This window comes from Phyllobates terribilis, unplaced genomic scaffold, assembly GCF_046119375.1.
Source record: "Phyllobates terribilis strain yellow unplaced genomic scaffold, ASM4611937v1 Scaffold_3__8_contigs__length_932513732, whole genome shotgun sequence".
Taxonomy (NCBI): Eukaryota; Metazoa; Chordata; class Amphibia; order Anura; family Dendrobatidae; genus Phyllobates; species Phyllobates terribilis.
The window spans coordinates 305,662,519-305,688,841 of NW_027362763.1; the positions used below are offsets into that span (position 1 = coordinate 305,662,519).

At 41.2% G+C, this 26,323-nt stretch overlaps 1 protein-coding gene across 5 annotated transcripts in view; it reads right to left on the reverse strand.

Moving 5' to 3' along the window:
* Positions 1 to 3,463: 3,463 nt before the first annotated feature.
* Positions 3,464 to 26,323, reverse strand: part of ZMAT3 (zinc finger matrin-type 3) — a 46,632-nt gene continuing 23,772 nt past the window's right edge. For 2 of the 5 annotated variants that reach the window (XM_073674939.1, XM_073674940.1), the window contains exons 4-6: positions 20,742 to 20,908; positions 12,318 to 12,412; positions 3,472 to 6,389 (exon numbers count right to left, since the gene is read on the reverse strand). In XM_073674939.1, the coding sequence (XP_073531040.1) occupies positions 6,181 to 6,389; positions 12,318 to 12,412; positions 20,742 to 20,908 (471 nt within the window). In that variant the 3' untranslated portion in view covers positions 3,472 to 6,180. Of the gene's footprint in view, positions 6,390 to 12,317; positions 12,413 to 20,741; positions 20,909 to 26,323 lie in introns of all 5 variants that reach the window. The other 3 variants (XM_073674941.1, XM_073674937.1, XM_073674938.1) reach the window with 3 other exon arrangements.

Genomic DNA, 26,323 nt, shown 5'->3' on the forward strand with positions numbered 1-26,323 from the left:
TAGGTAGCCTGGAGAGACAGCACTGACAAAGAACCCCTGCCAGAGGCAGAGGGGACTCACCGGTACTGCGGCGACTGCTCCTCCTAAGTGTGTGGACGGATGGGGAGCAGAGAGCAGGAGGCGCCGCTGGACGCCGGAGGGAGAAGCAGGGACCGCCAGCGCACGCTCAACCAAGCGCTTCCTGCCTAAGTAATGACGGCAGGAAGCCAGGAGACGCTAAGCCACGCCCCCACTAGGCCACGCCCCCGCTAGGCCACGCCCCCCGCCTTATTCAAACAAAAAATGAGGGCAGAAAACTTCCTACCTCTATGAAGGCAGGAAGCAAGTCAATAAAAGCAAGAAAACGCGCGCCAATACAGGGAGCTTCCTGCCTCAATGAAGGCAGGAAGCAAAAACGAAAAAGCATGCGCAAATAAAAAATAAAAATAAAAATTACTGGCCTCCGTCTCTGCTCCCCAGTCAAGGCAGCGTCTGAAATAGACAAGAAACACCCAGGAGAGACTGCGACCTGAACGCAGTGCCTTAGAACGCTCGGCCATCCTAGACCAAAGAGCACTTACCCGGCTGAACGCCACAGGGATCCTCAGGGATGTGTGGCGCCATGGCCCTTTGCTCCCCCCTATGGTGGAGCACGCAGGGACCCTCTCTGATGTGTGGTGTGCGCCCCCCTGTATCCCCCGGGGCCGGCAGGCATAAGTGGGAACCTCCTCAAGGGGTACACAGAGCTGCCAGGGGAGGGTCAGGGGTCTCAGCAGCGCCGAGACCACCAGAGACCCCTAGACCACGGGGGGTCAAGGACTCGCTGGATATAAAATAACAACTCTTCTGAGGAGCTGCCGAAGCAGCGACTATCCTCTGAGACCTCAGATAAAAAGACTGATGAACATGGGAGTAGGAGGAGCCTATATACTGGAGGGGCCGGTCGTCTTTTTCCAATCTGAGGTGACTATCCTATGGGGCTCCGCCTACCCACGAAGTAGAGAATCTGTGTCTCCCTTCCTTCCCTTCTGCTGCTGGAAAGAAAGTATCGATAAGATTTTGAACAGCTCATGATCCATAGCACACCACATCCTCTGTAAAAACATGATGGAAGAATGGCATGGGCATGCAAGGTTTCCATTGCCACTGGGTCACTAGTGTCAATTGATGATGTGACTGAAGACAGAAGCAGCCGGATGAATTCTGAAGTGTACAGGCTATAATTTCTGCTCAGATGCTACGAAATGCAGCAAGGTTGACTGGACAACGCTTGAGGCACAATGACCCAAAACATACTGCGAAAGCAAACCAGGAGATTTTTAAGGCAAAGAAGTGGAATATTCTGCAATGGCAATCAGTATATCTCAACCATATCGAGCATGCATTTGACATGCTTTTGACAAAACTTAAGGCAGCAAGACCCACAAACAAGCAACTACTGAAGTCAGCTGCAGTAAAGGCCTGGCAAAACATCATAAAAGAGGAAATGCAGCGTTTGGTGACTTCCATGGTTTCCAGACTTCAGGCAGTAATTGCCTGCAAATGAGTCTCTACATCGCATTAAAAATGAACATTTTATTTATGGTAGATTTAAATTTGTCAAATTACTTTTGAGCCCCTGAAATGAGGAGGCTTTGTAGAAAAATGGTTGCAATTCTTAAACGTTTCACAGGGTATTTTTGTTCAAACCCTTTAATTAAACCTGAAAGTCTACACTTCAATTGTATCTCAGTTGTTTCATTTTAAATCAGAAATATTGGCATGCAGAGCCCAAATCATGAAGATTCGATCACTGTCCTAATAATTGTGGACCTAACTGTATTTGTACAATGTAATAAGATTGCCCCTAAGCCATCATATTTCCAAACTAAATAACTCCAAGTTTAATAACCTATCTTGGTATTGTGGTCCACCCTTTCCCTTAACAACCTCAGTTGCTCTTCTCTGCATCCGCTTTAGTTCAGCTAAGTCCTTCTTAAAAACTGGAGCCCAAAATTACACACAATATTCTAAGCTTGGCCATACTAGTGACTAGTATAGAGACAAAACTACGTTCTTGTCATGAGCATCTATGCCTCTTGTAATACATCCCATAATTTTATTTGCCTTGGCAGCAGCTGCTTGGCACTGGTCAATAAAGTTTATTTTATCATCCACTCATACGCGAGTCTTTTTCAATGGTCATGATACCCATTGTTTTACCATTTAGTACATAATTATACATTTCATTTCCTCTGCCCAAGTGCATGACCTTATATTTACATATATTAAATTTTGATTATCATTTAACATCCCAAGCCTCCAGCTTACATAAATCCTTATGAAACAATAAATTATCCTCCTGTGTTGATTATCCTGCAGAGTTTAGTATCATCTGCAAATATTGAAATTATATTCTGTATGCCCTCTAGGAGGTCTTAACTAAATATGTTAAAAAGGAGAGGGCCCAATACTGACCCCTCTGGTACCCCACGGTTAACAAATCCAAGTTTATTCAGTTAATAATCACCCTCTGTTTCCTATCACTGAGCCAGTTAATAACCCAGTTTCACATATTTTCCCCTAGTCCCATTACTCATTTTATTTACCAATCCTTTGCATTGCACTGTATCAAACACCTTTCAAAAGTCAAGATAGACAACATCCATGGCATTACCACTGTCCAGTCGAAAGTAACCTCATCGTAGAAGCTGTCAGACTAGTTTGACAGGACCTATCCCTCATAAACCAACAAGTCATCAGGTTATTGTTATTTGAGATACTCCAGGACAGCATCTCTTTAGAACCCCCTCAAGAATTTTACTGACCTATAATTTCCAGGCTCAGATTTTGTATCCATTTTGACTATTGGCACTATATTTGCTATACGCCAGTCCTGTGGCACAGACAATGTTATTATGGTATCCTTGAATATTAGAGATAATGGTCTGTTTATCATGGTACTTAATTCTTACAGTACTTGGGGGTGTATGTCATCCGGATCCGGTGATTTGTCTACTGTAGTGATTTTAATGCAGAGCTGTACTTCCTGCTGGGTTAGGCAGTATGACATTTTATCGAGAATTTCTGGTATCCCTGATCATGTCATCTATCATAGGATTTTCATCACTCGTCTCAATCATCGCAGTATGATATTACCTATGACAGCAACACCATCAATTTGAGTAACTATTCTGCACAAAATCATAAATGACTAAGAGGGATAATTTTTGGACTATTTCTAAATTTTGAAAAAACATTTAAAGACAGTCAGTGTATCGAGTTATGAATTGGGCAGTTGATTAATACCGGTTACCATCTATTCTATGGTGAAATCACTTGACATTAATATCGCTGAATTTGTGTTAAAGAGCTTGAAAGGGATTGATTACAGTGCTGGCGACCCAACAGTATTATTCCCATTTATTCAAGGAAATTAGAGTATCTGCGATTCGTGGCAAATTTAATTGCCAGAAATCAAATTGAATAAAAAATTTGCTGAACCTGGCAAAATTGAATTTCAAAAGATTGGATTATCTCTAATCATTACAACGGAGATTGGATTTTGGTTGACCACTGACGTTTGCATTTGTGCATACGATGAATTGCAGATAAAATAAAAAATAATATAATGCTTCTGTTTTATTACTTTAAGCAGCCACATGTCCAAACTAGTAGTTTATTCTTATATATTTTTGTATGTTATAAAGAAAAATATAATTTCATCAACATACATGAACAGCAAAACTACACATCCTATGAACAGACACATGGTACCACACAGCAACAACGTGCGTTAGAGTTAAAAAGAAAAACAGGTTCATGTCAAAATCCTTCATTTTCTAAGATAAAGGTATTACGCACATAAGTGATATGTTAGATAAATCATTTGGGCCAGGATTATGCAGTAATGTGCAACAGAAGCAGCAATATTTTATTTGGTTAACCTCTGAATTTCTGCATTATGGATTGTGGATAAAAGAAGAGGCGAAAAGGCTGCCCATTGCAACCTTGTATCTCTTCTAATGTGATAGTCTAAGCCAAGAGACAGATGGGAAGATTCATCAAACTCCGCTATGAGTTAATACCTGATGTCGCGTTACCCGACATGAGTATTAATAGGGTTAAAGAAGAAAGAACAGGTGCAAGAGCAGAGCTGGTCAATTCTGTCCCAGCGTTAAGATACTGTGGGTAAGAAAAAGTAGAGGAGGTGTTTAAAATACAAGTATATTATGCAGTTCAGACATCACAAAAATAGGAAAGCTGTTTTATATCATGACCAAAATAGGCAATGTAACTTTTATATCACAAAAAATTAAATATACCCTTTCTTAACTGACTGACCAAAGTCCCATTAAATTTTTCTGTCATTAATACAATACCTACAGCAGCAAAGGATTTAACGGGACTTTGTCCACACAGAATGATTGTTCAAACCAAGCATAGGCGCTCAGTGAACCCTTTGCATGGCCAATTTAATTCACTTTCCCACCTACTTGTTTTCCAGCTATCTTCGCCCTTCTTTGGCTTTATAAAGCCAGAGCTGCAATCAAAGAATGGGAAGATGGGGGTAGAAGGAAAACAAGTAGGTGGGAAGGTGATCTTAAGTGGGTGCACTGAGTGCCTGTATTTGGTGTGAACAGTCATTCTGTGCTGACAGAGTCCCTTTAAGTGCAAAGTGAAGAATATAAATTTACCTATCAAGAGACACATAAAATACAGTTCATTGCACAGTAATTGATTAAATGCCCAACAGCAACAACCCATTAAGAGAAATTATCCGTTAAGGTTTGTTGGAAAACACAGTGATGAGTTCTGGAGCGTTCCACAGGAATATACAACATACACAAAATTTTCGGAACCATGCTCAGATCCACATGCTGTACATGTCTGTGCCATTTCTGGTCGTCTCATGGTCCATTTAGAACAGGGATGTCAAACTCAAACACACAGAGGGCGAAAATGAATATCTCGGACAAAGTTGCAGTACAACGAGTATACAGTATAATGGCCCCACATAGTCCTCCATACAGTATAATGGCCCCACATAGTCCTCCATACAGAATAATGGATCCCCCATGGTCCTCCATACAGAATAATGGGCCCCCCCATTAGTCCTCCATACAGAATAATGGGCCCCACATAGTTCTCCATACAGTATTATGAGCACCACATATTCTTCCATACAGAATAATGGGGCCCCACATAGTTCTCCATACAGAATAATGTGCACCACATAGTTCTCCACACAGAATAATGGCTCCACATAGGTCTCCATACAGTATAATGGCCCCCACATAGCCCTCCATACAGAATAATGGGCCCCACATAGTTCTCCATACAGTATTATGAGCACCACATATTCTTCCATACAGAATAATGGGGCCCCACATAGTTCTCCACACAAAATAATGGCCCCACATAGTTCTCCACACAGAATAATGGCCCCACATAGTTCTCCACACAGAATAATGGCCCCACATAGGGGTGGCGGTTCTGGTGTCGTAGGCCAAATAAGCCACTCTGCGGGCAAGATTTCGCCCACGGGCCAGAGTTTGACGCACATGATTTAGAGCATGTAGACGTTTTCTATCAAGCTGTTCATCATTTTCCAAAAGGGGGCTCTTTGGCTACTAAGCACACAGTGTAAATAATAGTGTGCTGCGGCAAATAGTACAATGCAAAGCCAATAATCACTATATCCATGGTAGGATCTCTACAACTGACATATTTAGTACACAGTAACCTCAAAGTACATTTACTAGGTGTAAACTACTGCTTAAAAAACTTGGCTAAATCCCTTTAAAAATAGCTGCATCCATTCTGAACTGGCCTCGACTGTATGCAGAGACTGTGAGTACAGAAGAAACAGTTTCCACAGTGAAATACGGTCTATCTCACCAAAACATTGTATCTTATTATGAGCAGCTCAACAAGCAATCTACCCCCAGTAAAAGCACTGCATGAAGACTGGCCTTCTTGGCATACCTCATGAGAAATATATGACAGTGTATTGTTTGGTACTGTCATGCTAAACCTGTTACCCCTGGGAATGGTACAGCTTTGCCTCAAAACCAAAGATGGTAAAAGTAAGCCATCCCCCATATCTGGCAATCAAAGTCAGTATCTGAAAGGCTTCCAACATGTGAAATGATTACAAGGTAAATTGGTAGTAACAAAAAGATTAAAGCAACAGCTTAGAACCACCATCTGATCTATTTACTACATGTATCCCAAATTCTCCATCTCGCTGCGGTAGCGCTGCTCGGACACTTTGCTTTTGTGCTGCTTGGTCTCCAGATGTTGCCTGAACTCCAGCTCCTCACTGGCTCCTGCGTTGCACATTGAGCAGTAGAATTGTCCACTGGGTGTTACACACATAGCCAGGTCCCTAGGAATCCGTTGGCGAGACCGAGGATTAAAATATGGACCTAAAGGATATAAAATAAGAAATTATTTTATAGCGGTAAAACCTCAAAAATTATAATAATATCTTGGTAAAGAATGTGAAGTGACTTTTATAGAAAAAGTCAATGACCTCATAAGTTTTCATCGGCATGCCCTACAACAAAGACAATTTGGATTGCTTGGTCCATTAACTTTGTCTATTTCTTTGTAATTAGGGAAACCTTCATGTAGCGACACACGACTTTGATCTAAAATGGCTTAATATTCTGTGCCACTCCAAGGAGCACTCTTAACAGCCTGATGTTTGTGCCAAGACATTCTTTATAAAGACAGGTTTTAAGGGTTATTCCCATCTTCAGAAATAGATATTTTCAGAGAGCGTTTACTGCATATTATAATTTGCAGACATTCTTGAGATTAACACTTTTGTTTACAGCTCGTTGCACAGGAGACCGACCACCGCTGCTGTCAAGTTTGCAAGCACTGCACTGGAGCTGACCAGGATTAGGGGGCTACAGCGTGCTCCAGGGATTCTGGCCATCTTTAAAACAGTGCTTACGAGCTCAATAGAAAAGAGCTTGTACGCCCTGTGCGTGTTCTGCTATCTAGCAGCATTGGCCGGTCTCCAAAGCAGCAAGCTGTGAGCAAAAGAAACATGGTAGTATCTATAGAACAGCTGAAAACTTTTATAAGCAGGAATTTTCAAATTTACAAGCCCCATCAACAATACCCATTTATGAAGATAGGAATAACCATTTAATGGCCTACCAATACATTGACTTTGGAGAAACATTTCCAAATGTCTGATCAGCTTTTTTGGTTTATGTTTGGACCTTCTTATATCACATTTGACTTTATGATCCACTTGACTTCTCAACTCAAACTTCACATTCACATAAAAATGTATTATAGTCCCCCTGTCAAAACCCTCAGCGTTCATCAGTGGTGCTGAAAACTGTAAGTCAGTAGGTGTTTAACTTCCTAGCACAGGGGAAAGTAGGCATTACATAATACCCATTTAAATCAATGATTTTTTTGTGTTAACCAGGACAGGACAGATCCTTTAGAGCAAGAGATGCTCTTTGTTCCGTTGGACATCCCTACACAGCATTCCAAATTATTATATAAATGCTAATTTTCTCTGATTTTCCAAAACAGTGGATGCAAATGAATCAGTATAATGTTCAAATCATCAATCGTTAGCGTATAAATCAAATTTTATTGGACAAACCTCCCAATCACAACAGTATTTTTCCTTTTTTCAAAACTAAAAAGCCTTAAAATGCACTGTTCCAATTCTGCACAACAGAGTTTTCAAACATTGTATAAGTTGTAAAGCACTGAAAAAGGTCATTTGTTTAACTTGCAGCATTAATCAAAAACATCTTAACAGGCCAAGTTACATGTTAAGATAGGACACCTTCTTTGATATCACCTTTACAATTCTTGCATCCATTGAACGTGTGAGCTTTTCGATAGTTTCTGCTAGAATTTCTCGGCAAGCTGCCAGAACAGCCTCCCAGAGCTGCTGTTTTAATGTGAACCTCAAACCCTCATAGATCTTTTGTTTGAGGATACTCCAAAGGTTCTCAATAGGGTTTAAGTCCGGGAGGATTGTAGCCACACCATGGGTTTCTCTCCTTTTATACCCATAGCAGCCAATGACTCAGATGTATTCTTTGCAGAATGAGATGGTGCATTGTCATGGATGAAGATGATTTTGCTACAGATGGCACAGTTCTTTTTGTACCATGGAAGAAAGTGGTCAGCCAGAAACTCTATATACTTTGCAAGGGTGATTTTCACACCTTCAGGGACCCTAAAGCTCTCTCCCCATGATTCTGGCCCAAAAGAGGACTCAGAGACCTCCTTGCTGACGTTGCAGCCTTGTTGGGACATGGTGGCTATCCATCAACCATCCACTACTCCATCCAACTGGACCGTCCAGGATTGCACAGCACTCATCAGTAAAGAAGACTGTTTTAAAATTATTCTTCATGTATGTCTGGGCCCCACTGCATCTGTTTCTCCTTTTGAGCACCATTTAGGGATAGCACAACTGCAAGCCTCTGGAGGATCCTACACCTTGAGGTTCGCGAGACTCTAGAGGCACCATCAACTTCTAACATCTGTCTGCTTCTTTGTAATGGTATTTTAGCAGCGGTTCTCTTAATCAAATAAGAACTGATAAATATTAATTTCAGGGAGGGGGCAGAGACTGGGGCAGTGACTGCAGCCTCAGCCCCCTGATGGTGCTTCGTTTGAGTATCTCAGCATGCACTGGGTATTCTGAAACGAAGCACCATCACACAGGAAGTAGGGAAAAAAATGTAATAGCTGTTAGATAGTGTAGTTAGGGTACAGTAGGAATTTTTTAATGCAAGCATAATCAGAAATTAGTTTAGATTACGGCACTAAATATTTTGAAATTTAGATTAAAATTTCTTTGACCTTCAGACCACCCCTTTAAAGTTTTTGTGAAATATCAAATGTTTTCATACCTTGTCCAAGGCATTGCACTATTTGATGTTTTTCAGCAGCAGAGAGATCCCTTTTCTATCCCATATTGCTTGAAACCTCTGGCCTCGTTACTCGAGTTTGCCTAGGCTGCTCGGGCAATCCCTGCATGTTTTGTGGCTGTCTAACAGCTGCGAAACATGTGGCCGCGGGGACTCGAACATCTCATTCGAGCACCCACGATACTTGGTGGATACCTGAGTACACTTGGCAAACTTGAGTAACGAGCACTTGAACTCATCACTACGTGCTCAACCCTTTCGCAATCTTGGGATTTGTCGTTTTTGCATTTTCGTTTTTTGCTCCCCTTGTTTCCAGAGCCATAGCGTTTTTATTTTTTGGTCAATATGGCCATGTGAGGGCTTATTTTTTGCAGGACGAGTTGTACTTTTCAACGCCATTACTAGTTTTACCATATCGTGTACGGGAAAACGGGAAAAAAATTCCAAGTGCAGTGAAATTGCAAAAAAAAGTGCAATACCACAGTTGTTTTTTAATTATTTTTTTACCACGTTCACTGAATGCTAAAACTGACCTGCCATTCTTATTCTCCAGGTCATTACGAGTTCGTAGATACCAAACATGTATAGGTTCTTTTTTATTTAACCCTAGAACGCATGACCATAAAAATCTACACTTTCACATACCTGGGGCCTTTTAGGCCCGTGTGCAAATAATAAATAAATGACCAACTGGAAATGACAAACAACTATATACCTGAGGAATACCTAGAGTTTCAAAATTCTAACTAAAGAAATCTTGCAGAAAATAGAAAACAATTAACAGGGCGGGCCTGCGAGGCCACAGGTATGCGTTCTAGGGTTAAGTAGTGAAAAAAAATTCCAAAATTTGGTAAAAAAAATATATATATATAGCGCCATTTTCCGAGACCCGTAGCATCTCCATTTTTCGGGATCTGGGGCTGGGTGAGGGCTTATTTTTTGCGCGCCAGGCTGACGTTTTTATTGATAACATTTTGGGGTAGATCCGATGTTTTGATTGCCCGTTATTGCATTTTATTGCAATTTTGCGGCGACCAAAAAATGTAATTCTGGCGTTTAGAATTTTTTTCTCGTTTCCCTTTTTACCGATCGGATTAATTCTTTTTTTATATTGATAGAACGGGCGATTCTGAACGCGGCGATACCAAATATGTCTATGTAGGGTTTTTTTTTTATTATTTTATTTTGAATGGGGCGAAAGGGGGGTGATTTAAACTTTTATATTTTTTACATTTTTTTTATATTTTTAAAAACTTTTTTTTTCACTTTTTGCTTGCTTCTATAGTCTCCAGAGGAGACTAGAAGCAGCAACTGTCCGATCGCTTCTGCTACATACAGGGGATCAGCAGATCCCCTGTATGCAGCAGAAATGGTCCTGTGCTATGAGCACCGACCACTAGGTGGCGCTCATAGCAACCAGCTCATGACAACCGCAGGCGTCTGCTGCAGACCCTGGGTTGTCATGCCCACCCATCGGTGACCCGCGATAACGGGACGGGGGTAGCCGATGGGCGGGGCTTAGGACACGCTTCCCGGAAGCGCACGTTAAATGCCGCTGTGGGAGATTGACAGCGGCATTTAACATGTTAACAGCCGCGGGTGGATCGCGATTCCACCCGCGGCTGTTGCGGGCTCATGTCAGCTGTAAGAATCAGCTGACATGTGCTTGGTTCAGTGCGGGCTCAGTGCCGGAGCCCTCACTGAACCAGGGGATTACAGCCTGTGCGTACTAATACGTCCCAGGCTGTAAAGGGGTTAATAATGTCGAACACCCTTCTTAAGTAGTTATCCTTTAATTAGGCTCACCTGGCAAACTGATTTATCACAGGTGTTTGAGACTTATTTCAGTGATCCAAAGAGCCCCGAGACACAATAAATACCATCCATGAGTTTATTGGAAAAACAAAACATTACATCTTTAGGACACTTAAATTTGCATAATAATTTGGAACATGATGTATATAACATCAGCGTTTTCTAAAAGGTTATACAAAAAGAAGTTTTATAAACCATATAACCCCTTTTAACTCCTTAATTGCTTAAGGTCCCCACCTAAAATTAAAAAAAAACATTCATAGCTCCCAAAGTGGCATTGCTCTTGCGATATCGGCAGCCCGATTTCCAGCGATCACATGATATCATGATGTCACACGGCCGCTACAGCAAATTACATAGTTACATAGTTTATAAGGCCGAAAAAAGACAAGTTCAGCCTATTTCTTGTGCACTGCAGCTATTCCGCAGCGTTGATCCAGGGGAAGGCAAAAAAAAAACATGCGGTATAGGCCAATTTACATCACTGAGGAAAAATTCACTTCCCGACTCCAATCTGGCAGTCAGATTAAATCCCTGGATTAATTAACTAGCACTACGCATAAGATGTAATTTTATGCTTATGAAAGGTGGCAGCCTTTCAATATTCCATCAGAGCGGACGTCTACTCTGACGGGATAGTGAAGGCTGCAGCTAATTAGTGGCAGCTGATTGGCTGCAGCGGTCACGTGATATAACAATGTCATGCAATGTAATGTATACCCTTCATCTTATTTTCAAGACTTACTATACAGAAGTACATTTGAAAGTCAAAAGATAAAGTAAAAGTATGAGGCAAGGCAGAGTTTATTATTGCGATCTGTATCTGCTCTCTTATTTCATGCATATATATTTAGAATGAGAATGTAATAGTAGTAACTATAAAATTCACAAAAGTAATGAGGACTCCGTTGAGCTAAAGACCCTTCACAACTTGGACAATTAAAAACTAGCATAAATGTAAAGCGCGTCTGTCTCTATGTCGTATAACTCCATTTGTGAGCCGGGAGAGAGCGCTTTGGATCCCTGCCGTGGTACATACACAATATGGACTGCAGGTTTCTATTGTATTTGGTTCCATCAGTACATTTCATTTCAGCAACTTAAAACTCAACTTAAACAATAATGTAAAACAGATAAAAAATACTACCAAGAAATAGCGGCCTGCCATATGGTATCAGCAATAGCATTAAAAATAATTGTTATTAAGGCTCGTTTCTGCAAACGTAGCATGAATACAGTAAGATCAGGTCCTGGGGGATTTCAATAATGGTAATGTAAGGCGATGGTTAGTTCAATTATCCTACAGATCATTACAAAGGTAACAGATTGCAAAAGTAAAAACTAGTTCTCACCAGCCAAGAAAGTTACATATGGAATAAAGATCGGTTCCTCTGAAATCTTGATTGAAACACGATTGGGGATGATATTTTAGTATGTATCAGGTAGATGCAGTTCATTGAAATTCAATTTAATTCTACAGAAAAGTGCACCTCACTATACACTATGCATGTAACATGAACCTGGCAACCACATCCTTCATCTGTTACCATGGTGACCATAATCCATTTCTCTATCAGGCCTATGAACCAGCCTGGACAAGTCTCCCTGATAGAATACCTGTATTATTCTGAAGAGAGCAGACATTTCTCCGATTCTGCATCATTTTATGCTCATTGCCTTCTTTCCGAGCTCTTCTCTTGCATTCAGAGTCCCTGAGTGAGACAAAAACCACATTACATGGCATCTCTGATGAAAATACAAGCAGCCCTTCATGTGCTCATATACCAATCAGACGGAGTAATATTCATATTAGTAGCAAATTGGTAAAAACTAACCAAGCACACAACAGTCTTATTCCGTTATTAGTTAAGGAGAAACTTAGAGATCATTCAGAAGAAATTGATAAAAATCAGATCTTTAGTATATGTTAAGATATTATAGACACGGTGTATATCTATATATACACACACACACTGTATATGATTATATACAGTGGGGAAAATAAGTATTTGATACACTGCCGATTTTGCAAATTTTCCCACCTTCAAAGAATGGAGAGGTCTGTAATTTTAATCGTAGGTACACTTCAACTGTGAGAGACAGAATCTAAAAATAAAAAACAGAAAATCTCATTGGATGATCTTTACATAATTAAATTGCATTTTATTGCATGAAATAAGTATTTGATCACCTACCAACCAATAAGAATTCTGTCTCTCACTGACCTGTTAGTTTTTCTTTAAGAAGTCCTCCTACTCTGCACTCATTACTTGTATTAATTGTACCTGTTTGAACTTGTTACCTGTATAAAAGACACCTGTCCACACACTCAATCAATCTCCGTCCAATCTCTCCACCATGGCCAAGACCAAAGAGCTGTCTAAGGACACCAGTGACAAAATTGTAGACCTATACAAGGCAACAACCGTTGGCACAATTATTAGAAAATGGAAGAAACAAAAAATGGCTGTCATTCTTCCTCGTTCTGGGGCTCCATGAAAGATCTGGCCTCGTGGGGTAAGGATGATTCTGAGAAAGGTCAGGAAATAGCCCAGAACTACATGGGAGGATTTGGTCAATGACCTGAAGAGAGCTGGGACCACAGTCTCAAACATTACCATTGGTAACACACTATGCAGTCATGGATTAAAATCTTACAGGGAAGGCAAGGTCCCCCTACTCAGGCGAACACATGTCCCGGCCCCTTTGAAGTTCGCCAATGACCATCTGCATGATCCAGAAGAGGCATGGGAGAAGGTCGTGTGTTCAGATGAGACCAAAATAGAACTTTTCTGCAAAGGGGACAAGACGACTCCACTGTATTGATGGGAGGATGGATGAGGTCATGTATTGCGAGATTTTGGCCAACAACCTCCTTCCCTCGGTAAAAGCATTGAAGATGGGTTATGGCTGGGTCTTCCAGCATGACAATAACCCGAAACACACAGTAAAAATCATGCAATGTGATTTTCTAGATTTTTTTTTAAGATTCTGTCTCTCAACGATGAAGTGCACCTACGAAAAAATTTCAGACCTCTCTATTCTTTGTAGTTGGGAAAACTTGTAAAATCGGCAGTGTATCAAATACTTATTTTCCCCACTGTATATGTATATAGCTAACTCATCAGTAATATGCTGGAGACATAATTTATTTAATCCCTTCTCCGTTTTCATCCGTACATTTTGAACTTTATTGGGCAACTTAGTCACGTGACCTCAAGTGTGGCCAGCAGTCCTTCACATGCTCTCCTGTGTAGACAGGATGTCAGTAACCCTTGTGAACCTAACCGCCCCTGACAGCTCTCAGACACCTTCCTTCTTTGCCATGCTTCCTTGTCCTGCTTCCTCTCAATGTCCCTCCTTGCACAGAGTGCTACTAAAGGTATCATTTCTGCCATATTGAAGAAAGCAGAAGTTCAGAGATATATTAGATGCACTCATACAATGATTAGCTGCAGAGTTAAAAAAGAAAAACACTCCCCTGATTCACAATATCTGTGTGAGCTGTGTACATAATCTCCAGTGTATTTCTTTGAAAGTCAAATTGAAAATGTCTTCCGTCTACAGACAGGGAGAAACCTATCAAAAGTAGGAGGCAGAGGAGATAGAACTCAGGGTATTCTATGTGTCTATGCCATTGATCACACTGCACTTGGGTAGAGCAAGCCAGAGGCATCATGGAAATGACGAAGTATTAAAGGAGTTGCAGACTTATGAATCCCCCCAGCGCATGCACTGTGCGCTGTGGGGATTCGCCGGTTTCAGACCTGGGACCGGAAGGTATGAATGCGTTATACATACTCCCGGCCAGTGGGCACCGCCTCGCTCTCCATAAAACTTGTATGGAGCGAGCCCACACCCACTGGCTGGAAGTATGTACAACTCATACATATCCTCCGGTCCTAGACCGACGAAACCTCGCAACGCACAGTGCATGCGCTGGGGGGATTCATAAGTCTGCAGACACACAGAGTGACTGCAGACTTATTGATTTGGACCGGACAACTCCTTTAAGGGAATTATAGAAAAAATCATGATCTCAGAACATGCATAAATGGCACATTAACTAAAACAGGTATACACAAGAGACTCACAGTAAGTCTTTAATAAAAGCCTATTCTGCACTATATAGATTAAACAATTGCAGGAGTGCTTCTTTAAAGGGAATTTGTAAGGCTATGTGCACACTGTGCATTTTTGCTGCATTTTTTCTGCGTGGAAATGCACCAAAAACGCTAGGTAATCCGTCTGGGAGCTAATGCAATGACAATCCTGATGTGTTGTGCACGTGATCCGGGATTTTCAGCACAGGATTGTCATTGCGTTTAAATCCGCAGCATGTCCCTTCTTTGTAGCATTTCTGCAGAGCAAAAATGCACAAAGAATGGTACCCAGGCCGGGGAAGAAGACTACTTCTCCCATCATCCGACCCAGTGTTTCCTCAGCCGGGCCGGCGTCTGTGTGCGGTGTAAAAAAAAAAAAAGTAAAAATCTATATTAAAATAAAAAAAACACCTTATTCTCACCTGTCAGGCGTTTTCATGATGTCCCCAGGTGACTCGATCACCCAGCAGCCGGCGGTACAATAACAGGAGCGCACTCGCTCCCAGCAGTGCACATCGCTGCACTGCCAGGACTAAGTTCAACGGAGTTCATCAGCTGGAGATAAATTTATGGCACCGATGCAGCGTGGAAATATTCTCACGAATTTTCCCACCAACACTGATGCAGTAAATGAGGTCACCGAAGCTTATCAGCTGATGAACTCAGGTGAACTCTGCCTGTAGCACAGCGATGTACACGGACAGGAGTGATCACACTCCTGTCAGTGTATAGTGCTGTCTTCTACAGCAGTCACATCAGTGATTGATGTGGCTGCTGTAGAAGTGACCCGGATCGCCGTGGGACACTCTGGATTACGTCATGACGGCGGACAGGTGAAGGATATGGTTGTTTTTTATTTTTTTATTTTATTTTTTTTACAGGAGATGAGCGATTTGGGGATTAGTAGAATAATAAATAAATTATTAAAACAGTGTGTCATTTTATTTCATTAAAAGACTTTATTCTGGCGGTGTCTTTATTGAAAAAGCGTTGTAAACCTTACTACGGGGTTAGTAATGGAGGCGTCTTATAGACGCCTGTCCATTACTAACCTGGGCTTCATGTCAGCCACCAATACAAAGCTGACATGAAGCCCAACCTTATTAACCCACTCGACACCGCTACACCTCAGTGGGAAGAGAGGAGGCAAAGAGCCAGATTTGGCGCATCTTATGGATGTGCCATTTCTGGGGCGGCTGGGAGCTGATATTATTAGCCGTGGAGGGGGCCAGAATCCATGGCACCTTCCCTGGCTATTAATGTCAGCCAGCAGCTGTCTGTTTAGCCTTTTCTGGTTAGATTTTATAGGGGTACCCCTGTAATCTAGCCAGTAGAGGCTAAACAAAGAGCTGTGGGCTGTTATTAATAGCCAGGGAACATTTTCTGGCTAATGGCTCCTTCCCCAGATACTAACATTAGCTCCAAGCGGTCGACTTTCCCTCTGCTGGTAATGAAAATGACGCGGGAGCCCACGCTATTATTTTTAAATTTTAGGATATGTGCCAACGATCCGGTCGTAGCAGCGCTTTGGAAGCAGCATATTGTTGCTGCGTCCAAAACGCTGCGTTCTATTGAAATCAGGTAAATCCGCATGTGTTCACTGAACCATGTAGATTTACCGCATTAAATACATTCTAGTGGTCAAATTTCTGTTGCAGAGACTAGCGACTCCACAAGAGGATATGACATGCTGCGGTCCCGAAAGACGTGCTGCATGTCAGTGTCCACGGGTGATCCGCAGCCTCAGATGCGCGCATAATGGACATGGGATTTCTAAAAATCCCATCCACTATGCTGTAACACCTGGACGCTGTGGGTTTGACGCTGCATAAATACGCAGATTCAAACCTGCAGCGGCTCCTGATCGTGGGCCCGTACCCAAACTCACCCGCAGCATGTCAATTTCTGTAGCAAACACGCTAGTCTCCGCTGCAGATTTTGACTGATTGAAATGTCCGCATGTACGGACAACAAAAGTGCGGCATTAGAACACAGCATTTTGGACGCAGCAAAAATACGCTGAGTCCAAAGCGCTTCTGGTTGCTGATCGGGGGGACGCAGTGGCTAAAGAAACAGTTGTGACCGGTTATTAATAGCCAGGGAACATGTTTGCCTAATGGCGCCTTCCTAAGCTAAAAATAGCAGCTCTCAGATGCCTAAGAAATGACTTGAATGGATATGCTAATGAGTTTAGGTTTATTGGATTAGCTGACACCTAGCCCTTTTGTTTAGTGGTGACAAGGTGTCAATCAGACCCTTTCGTTACTAAACCTAATTAAAGTAAAGAGTTAAATAAACACACACACACAGAGTAAACACTTTATTTGAAATACAACAGACACATTCTTTAATCATTTAAATTAACCAATATACTCACCCCAGGTCTGAAGGTAATCCAAGGGTTTTTAAAGAAATGTCCAACATTTCTTTTTTTAATTATCTTTATTTAGCTGCAAAAAGCATTCACTGATGTACAAAAACGCATCATAAAAAGCATTAAGAAATGCGTCTAAAACGCGGACAACTGCGCCTTTTTTCTGCGTTGTTTTTCCTGCCAAGAGATGCAGAAACGCTGCAGAAATTTCTACAATCAAATCCTGAATGTGCACACATAGCCTAAGAGTATGTGCCACGATCAGGAGCCGCTGCGGGTTTGAAGCTGCGCGTTTATGAAGCATCAAACCAGAAACGTCCAGATGTTACAGAATAGTGGATGGGATTTCTAAAAATCCCATGCCTACTATGCGTGCATCTGAGGCTGCGGATCACCTGGGGAAACTGACATGTGTCACGTCTTTCAGACCCGCAGCATGTCAATTTCTCTTGCCGGTCCGCATGTGGACTTTCCCCATAGATTAACATCCATGAGGAAAGTCCGCATTTGAGAATAAAATTGCGGCCGCTCATTTGCATAAATAAGGGTGGAAGTCGCGCCGCTGCTCTGCAGCGTTGGGGCCGCAGGTATTTCCAGATCGTGAGAACGTACCCTTACAAGCTTTTTGCCACCTATTCTGAAAGCAGCATAATGTAGAGACAGACGCCCTGATTCCAGCAATGTGTCACTTACAGGGCTGTTTGCTGTAGTTTAGAAAAATTGACAGTTTTATCAGCAGGAGATTGTAAAGAACTAGTAAACCTGCTGCCATATAGTCTTCCATACTAATGTGCTCTGTATAACTGTGCCCTCACCACTGGTAGCTTTCTGCCTATGCACTGTGTACACAGAAAGCTGACAATCAGTAGTGAGGGCAGGGTTATACAGAGCTCAGCATTAGAGAACTGGTAGATCTGCAACAGATAAAACAGTGATTTTATCTAAAGTACGGGCAAGAAGCTCAGTAAGTGATACCTCACTATAAACAGGGTCTCTGCTACTACATCATAAATCTCTCAGATGAGGTAGCAAAAATCTGGTAACTATTTTAAAAGGAATCTGTCAGCAAGTTTATGCTACTTCATCTAAATGCAGCCTGATGTAGGAAAAGAGACCCTGATTCCAGCGATGTATCACTTACGTTACTGGGTGCAGCTGTTCTAACACAATCAGTGTTTAGATGCAGCAGAACTGAGAAAGCTAACCCCGCCCACACCAGGTTCCTTACATACATACCTATAGACAGTGAGCTGCTTATCACATAAGGGGGCAGAGTCAGACCAGGAATCATGCAGTTCTGTAGTCTGACAATGATAATCACAAGGTGATAAAACCTTCAATCTAGGTAAACAACAGCACAAAGTCGGACATGTGACACATCGCTAAAATCTGTTTTTTAACCCCTACCTCGTGTTGTCCTCAGGTTACATAGCAAAAACATGCTAACAGATTCCCTTTATGACATGGCGGTTTTTCTTTTTTGCCCTTTTGTTTCTTCATCCACTTCTCTCAAAAGCCGTAACTTTTTTATTTTTCCGTCATCTTAGCCATTTGAGGGGTAGTTTTATGCAAATCAAATTGTAGTTTTGACTGACACCATTTCTCTTACCATATAATGTACTGAAAATGAGCTAAAATGTGAAGTGGGCTGAAATGGTGAAATAAAAGCAATTCAGACATTGTTTTTACGGGGCTAATTGTGCAGTAAAAGTGACCTGCAATATGATTCTCTAGGTCAATATGATTATGGCAACTGACCCCAAACCTATAAGGTTTATGCATGTTTTAGTGGCTTAAAACACATTCAGAAACCTGTAAAAGATGTTTTCTTTGTGTTGTCAGTTTATGGAACCTGTAACTTTTTGGATTTTCAGTTGACGGACCTGTATGTTGTTTTAGTGCGTTGAGATGTCGTTTTTATATATGCTATTCTGGAGGACATATGACGTTTTGATTTGCTTTTTATTTTAATCTATGTTAGGAACTGCAGCTATCAAAAATGGCAGATCTGTCGTTTCAAAAAAAATTTATTTTTGCCGTTTAACGTACATTTTAAATATTTATATTTTCATAGACTGGACTTTTACGAACACGATGATACCAAATATGTTTATTATTTAAAATGTTTTAATTTCTTTGTTTTTGAAGGGGAAAAAGAAGGTGAATTAAACTTTTATATATTTTTTTATTTGTTTTTATTTTTTTTTCACACATTTTCTGTTTATTTCTAGTGTTGAGCGAGTATGTTCTGTTAACCCTTTCGCCGAGTATGCTCGGGCCGAGCTCCGAGTATTTACAGCTGCTCGGTGATATGGTTGAATCGCTCCCATGTGCATGATTTGCAACTGTTTGACAGTTTTATTACATGTGAGAAATGTCTATTTCTTACACATTCCTCACATGTAATAAAGCTGTCAAACAGTTGCAAATCATGCGCACGGGAGCGATTCAACCATATCACCGAGCAGCTGTAAATACTCGGAGCTCGGCCCGAGCATACTCGGACAGAACATACTCGCTCAACACTATTTATTTCACTTATTATTTTAGTACCCTTACAGGGATTTCAGCCTGCGATCATTCAATCACTTATACTTTATAATATAGTGTAAATGATGTTCTCCTCTGGCTGGGCTTCACCAGAATGCCAAGATGGCAGTAATGGACTTTGTAGGCAAACCAAGATAGCAGCCATGGAGGTCTTCAGTAGGCACCCAGCTGCCATTAGTAACCTCTGTACGGGCGACGCTTTTCTCCCTGCTGTCAGTGTAGTGTTGTGCAGCAGGGAACTTGTGCGCAGGCGCCGGTGAGTCACTCTGCCTTCCCAGCGCCTGCAGGTGAGTATGGCCATATTGGCGGTCTGAAAAGTCCCAGGCGGTGACAGATTCCCTTTAAATCCTCAGCATAATGGTGGCAGAACTAGTGCAGATTTGTCACCTATAAGTATTTAAAATTTGCATCACATGTTAATTTACATTGCAGACTTCCTTTCGCCGGGCGTGCACGAGTTCTCTTAAATCCTCATTCACAATGCTACTACTGTAAAGACACAAATTCTCTGTCTAGATACCTACTGCGTATATGTACCATTTATTTAAATATAGATATGTGAACTCTTGAAAATGTTATATTTATTAGCAGTCAGGCTGCGTTCACAGATTACTTCTTCATCAGTTTGCAAATGATCGCACTTAAAAGTACTTTAACCCAGGTCCATTAAGTTCTTGCCAGAATTCTATCTGTAAATCCTTGAAATGAGGCAAAATGTTTGCACAACTCGAAATTAAGCAAAAGTTTAGCAAGCCATCTTTGGCAATGTAATGTGCCACTATTATGACCAGGTGTGCTGACAAAATAATTCAGCCTTTCTGCCAGAGACCACAGTTACAGGAATTATCTGCCATCCTATTTGTGTGACCACAGTAGTAAAGATATATGCTAGATGGCTTATATCCTACCCTATTAGGCTTATGTATAATGCCCAATGCAATTTTAACTCAATAAAGTGATGGAAAATATAAAGGAATAAATTTGTTTCTATGGGATGGTTTTATTTATACCTACATAACAGTATTAGCTGGTGTCTCAGCCAGACGCAATCTCTTGGCATGGTTCTTCCCTTGGTAGTGTGCTTGAGCTACGACTGGGGAGCTGAATGAAGCGTCACACAGTTTGCAGTAGTCATCCTCAGTAGCAAGAATCACTCGCCCCCCACTTTTAGGGGCTGTCACCTGCATGATTAAACACAACTTTAATATTTGAGATAAATCATCGAAAATCATCAAAAATAATGAATTAAAATACAATTTATGAAGATACATAAGGGATGTCTCACATCCAATCTTCAGGAGCACACCGCTCACCTGCCTCCTGGCTTCCTGCTAGACGGGGAGAGGTGTGCTCCTGATGACAGCTGGTCGTGCTGCTGGTCCGATCAGGAAAGAGAAGCAGTTTTGCCCCTACAGTATTGGAGGAGTCCAGGAGCACTGAAGCTGTGTGAATCCCGTGATCCAGTCAACTTCTGTGCCGCACTTACAAACTCTACAACAAAGAGCTCATATGCCCCTTGCCTAGGAGACCGACCACTGCTGATAGACTGCAGAGGTAACCAATAATCTAGGCAATGGTAAACTATAGCATTACAAATCCCTTCCATCTTGAGAACAGAGAGAATGTTAATAATGTTTCTACAAACACTTTGCAATTTTACCGTTTATTATCATGAGAAAACTCCTTTAACTGATTATTACCAGTTTCTACATTTAATAGAACATACTTTTTACATTTCAATCCGCAGAAAACATATTTTGGTTGGCACCATTTACAGGATCTGATAAATACGATAGCTGTTAATTGTCTACATCGCTGTAGTCTGTTGCCAGTATGAAACACATTAAATTAGGAAATCCGCAAGATAATGATTAGTAGGTGCCTTTGTACCAACTAAGTGGCACCCTAGGTGCAAATTCAGGGACCAATTTGCAACTGTTGAATATAAAGGTGGCCATAGGCAATATAGGACTGCTGGTTGAGAGTTGTCCAGCTGGCAGTCATCACTCTCAGTCTCCCCATAAACATGCATGTTCGGCTGGGCAGAATGTGAATGTTCAGTCCAAAAGAGAAGTGAAGTGGAGAGAAAAATTTACGTCTCCAATGCAGTCTTAGTCAAGGAGGAGAAATAAAATAATTATCTGAAAAACTTCGGAAAGGATGCCGTAATGGACAATACACACACGGCCCATTAAGAACCAGTAAAATAATTCAGTCCAGCTCATTGTTATTGGCACCCATGAAGTTTAAGTACATAATGTGGAATATCTCCTGAAAAAAATGAATCAAGTGAAACAGTTTTTTTTGTATAGAGCACCCGTGTTAAATACAAAAGAGCAAACGATAAAAAATTATTTAAAACAAAAACCAATGAGAGGGAAAATTAGAAAAACCAAGAGCTTGCTGTGACACTGGTATTTGCACCCTTTACATTAATTTAGTAGTAGGAAATACATTTTGACTCTCCTGTGGTAAATCACAGAAGAGATTCACCTATAATTGTCGGTGCCCATGTGACATGAATTAGCCAATGAATCATGACTTCAGTGTTTTAAAAAGCCACATGGTAGGACCTGTTCCTTTGTCACAATGGTGAAGACAAAGGAGCTGTCCTCTATTATAAGTAAACACAAGACTTCTAAAGGGTATAAAGCCATCTCCTAAGACCTTAGTATCCCAGTTTCAATAGTGCACAATGTTATTAAGAAGTTTACCAAGCATGGAACCGTCAAGAACCTCCCTGGACATGGGGGAAAGAAAAAAATTGACAAAAGATGTCTTGCAAGGGTTGGTGCGAATTTTGGAAAAACACCATGTCAAACATCCAAAGACCTGAAGGCCAGCCTGGAACAGTCTGGGATCATGGTTTCAACAAGTACCATACGCCGCACACTAAACCAAGCAGAACTTTATGGTCGAAGGCCAAGGAAGAAACCATTGCTGAATAAAAGGAACGACTGATCTTTGGCAAAGAGTACCTTGACAAACCACGATCCTGCTGGTAAAATGTTTGTGGACAAATGAAACAAACATACAGTGGTGGCCAAAAGTATTGGCACCCCTGCAATTCTGTCAGATAATACTCGGTTTCTTCCTGAAAATGATTGCAATCACAAATTCTTTGGTATTATTATCTTCATTTAATTTGCTTGCAAGGAAAAAACACAAAAGAGAATGAAGCAAAAATCAAATCATTGATCATTTCACACAAAACTACAAAAATGGGCCAGACAAAAGTATTGGCACCCTCAGCCTAATACTTGGTTGCACAACCTTTAGCCAAAATAACTGCGAACAACCGCTTCCGGTAACCATCAATGAGTTTCTTACAATGCTCTGCTGGAATTGTAGACCATTCTTCTTTGGCAAACTGCTCCAGGTCCCTGATATTTGAAGGGTGCCTTCTCCAAACTGCCATTTTGAGATCTCTCCACTGGTGTTCTATGGAATTCAGGTCTGGACTCATTGTTGGCCACCTTAGAAGTCTCCAGTGCTTTCTCTCAAACCATTTTATAGTGCTTTTGGAAGTGTGTTTTGGGTCATTGTCCTGCTGGAAGACCCATGACCTCTGAGGGAGACCCAGCTTTCTCACACTGGGCCCTACATTATGCTGCAAAATTTGTTGGTAGTCTTCAGACTTCATAATGCCATGCACACGGTCAAGCAATCCAGTGCCAGAGACAGCAAAGCAACCCCAAAACATCAGGGAACCTCCGCCATGTTTGAATGTAGGAACAGTGTTCTTTTCTTTGAATGCCTCTTTTTTTTCCTGCACACTCTATGTTGATGCTTTTTCCCAAAAAGCTCTTCTTTTGTCTCATCTGACCAGAGAACATTCTTCCAAAACGTTTTAGGCTTTCTCAGGTAAGTTTTGGCAAACTCCAGCCTGGCTTTTTTATGTCTCGGGGTAAGAAGTGGGGTCTTCCTGGGTATCCTACCATACAGTCCCTTTTCATTCAGACGCCGACAGATAGTACGAGTTGACACTGTTGTACCCTCGGACTGCAGGGCAGCTTGAACTTGTTGGGATGTTAGTCGAGGTTCTTTATCCACCATCCGCACAATCTTGCGTTGAAATCTCTCGTCAATTTTTCTTTTCCGTCCACATCTAGGGAGGTTAGCCACAGTGCCATGGGCTTTAAACTTCTTGATGACACTGCGCACGGAAGACACAGGAACATTCAGGTCTTTGGAGATGGACTTGTAGCCTTGATATTGCTCATGCTTCCTCACAATTTGGTTTCTCAAGTCCTCAGACAGTTCTTTGGTCTTCTTTCTTTTCTCCATGCTCAATGTGGTACACACAAGGACACAGGACAGAGGTTGAGTCAACTTTAATCCATGTTAACTGGCTGCAAGTGTGATTTAGTTATTGCCAACACCTGTTAGGTGCCACAGGTAAGTTACAGGTGCTGTTAATTACACGAATTAGAATAGCATCACATGATTTTTCAAACAGAGCCAATACTTTTGTCCACCCCCTTTTTAAGGTTTGGTGTGGAATTATATCCAATTTGGCTTTAGGACAATTCTTTTTGTGTTTTTTCATTGAAGACAAATTAAATGAAGATAATAATACCAAAGAATTTGTGATTGCAATCATTTTCAGGAAGAAACTGAGTATTATCTGACAGAATTGCAGGGGTGCCAATACTTTTGGCCACCACTGTAGAGCTTTTTGTCAATGCAAAGCAACAGTTTGTTTACAGACGGCGCAATGAAGCTTATAAGGAAAAGAACACCTAACCAACAGTTAAGCATGGAGGAGGATCCATAATGCTTTGGGGTTGCTTTGATGCATTTGGTACTGGAGGCCTTGACCGTATCACAGGAATCATGATTATCAAAAGATTTTATAGCGAAATTTCCTACTTGTAAGAAAACTTGGTTGAAGTCGAAGATCATGGGTCCTCCAGCAACACAATGACCCAAAGCACACATCCAAAAGTACGCAGGAATGGTTGAAAAATAAAAAATGGACTGTTTTAAAATGGTCAGCAATGACTCCTGATCTCAATCCCATTGAAAATCTTTGGGGTGAGCTGCAATTTGCCATTGGGAAAAAGAACTCTGAGAACATTCAAGAGCTTGAACAAACTGCAAAGGAAGAGTGGGAGAAAATTCCAGCTGAGAAGTGCAAAAAGCTAATAGATGGCTACTAGAAATGTTTAAACGTTTGTAGGCTGTCAGCAATGCCAAAGCGTGTGCAACCAAGCATTAGGGGTGCCTTTTTTGCTGCACTTGCTGTTTATTGTTTTTTCTTTGAAACTGTAACATGGAAGTTGAAAAACAATGTATTATTGTTGTATTACTTTGGACCACTAATTAAAAAATCCTGAGGATATAACTTTGGTACATTTCCATTTATTTTTCTGAAGATTTTGTACAGTCTATAAAAAAAAAAGAAGGGGTGCCAATAATGGTGAGCAGCACTGTACATTGGCATTTCTGAACGTTGCATTAGTATACAGTATGTATATAGTATACCTCCCTGTGCAATAAAGATTCTTTGCATTGTGCTTAATGGATGCATTACAGCATTCAACTGAGCTTTATTATGGCACTGTCCCTCATAAAAAAGGCTCTGTCTGACTGGCAGTTTTTATTTTATTCTCACTATAAAAATGTTGTCCTTTTTCTATATATACAAAATTGAGTCACTATCTGCTTTGTAAGCATATGTCATATTCTATGAGCTAATGATGGCTACATCCACGCTCTAGATGTCATATATAATGGAACGCATTGTCACTGGCCACAGAACAAGCAATGAAGTGGTCCGATCCTCAAAGTTTCAGGAGATTTAGGAGAGGTTTTTGCTGCATATATCGTACTAGTGGGTATTAGGGCTGACATAAGAATTGATTCTGTATTATTACATCAGTCATGCAGGACCTTATCCATCCGGCCTATTTGTACATCAATGCAGTGAGATGTAAGAGGGCAGGGTTTTGTGCCAACACGCTGCAGTCGGAGTATGCAGAAGGGTGTTCTTCTAACGCAGAACTAAACTCTAGGCGCCCTCCAGTGGACACTGATGGATAAAACTTCTCTGCATTTGACCAGCATGAAAATAAAATTTTCTCTTTAAAAAAAGGAAAAGAATCTCTACAGATTTGCATAAAATTATTTGGGATAACTTATTTATTTAAAAAAAAAATTACTAAAGAGGGATCTGCACTTTAATGTTCAGACATTTAAGCAAGTTGCAGAAAATATTGTAGAATATAAGACGCAGGGTAAACTTTTCGGCTCTAAGTCAAGAAGCAACCAGTACAATGCTTTTTTCATATCACCACTGACAAATCCACATACAACATATTCTTTGCAGTTGAAGACTGTATGGGAAGATGAAGCAGGCTACGCGTTCCTAGTGAAAAAACTGTATGCTGGGGTCTATTGGGGTCTAGGACCCATTGAGCCTATGCACACTGGGAGCATACATGCCAGATGCACACTGGGAGCATACATGCCAGATGCACACTGGGAGCATACATGCCAGATGCACACTGGGAGCATACATGCCAGATGCACACTGGGAGCATACATGCCACTGTCAAGTTTGATTGTTTGCACGGCCTCATACTTTTAGTAGC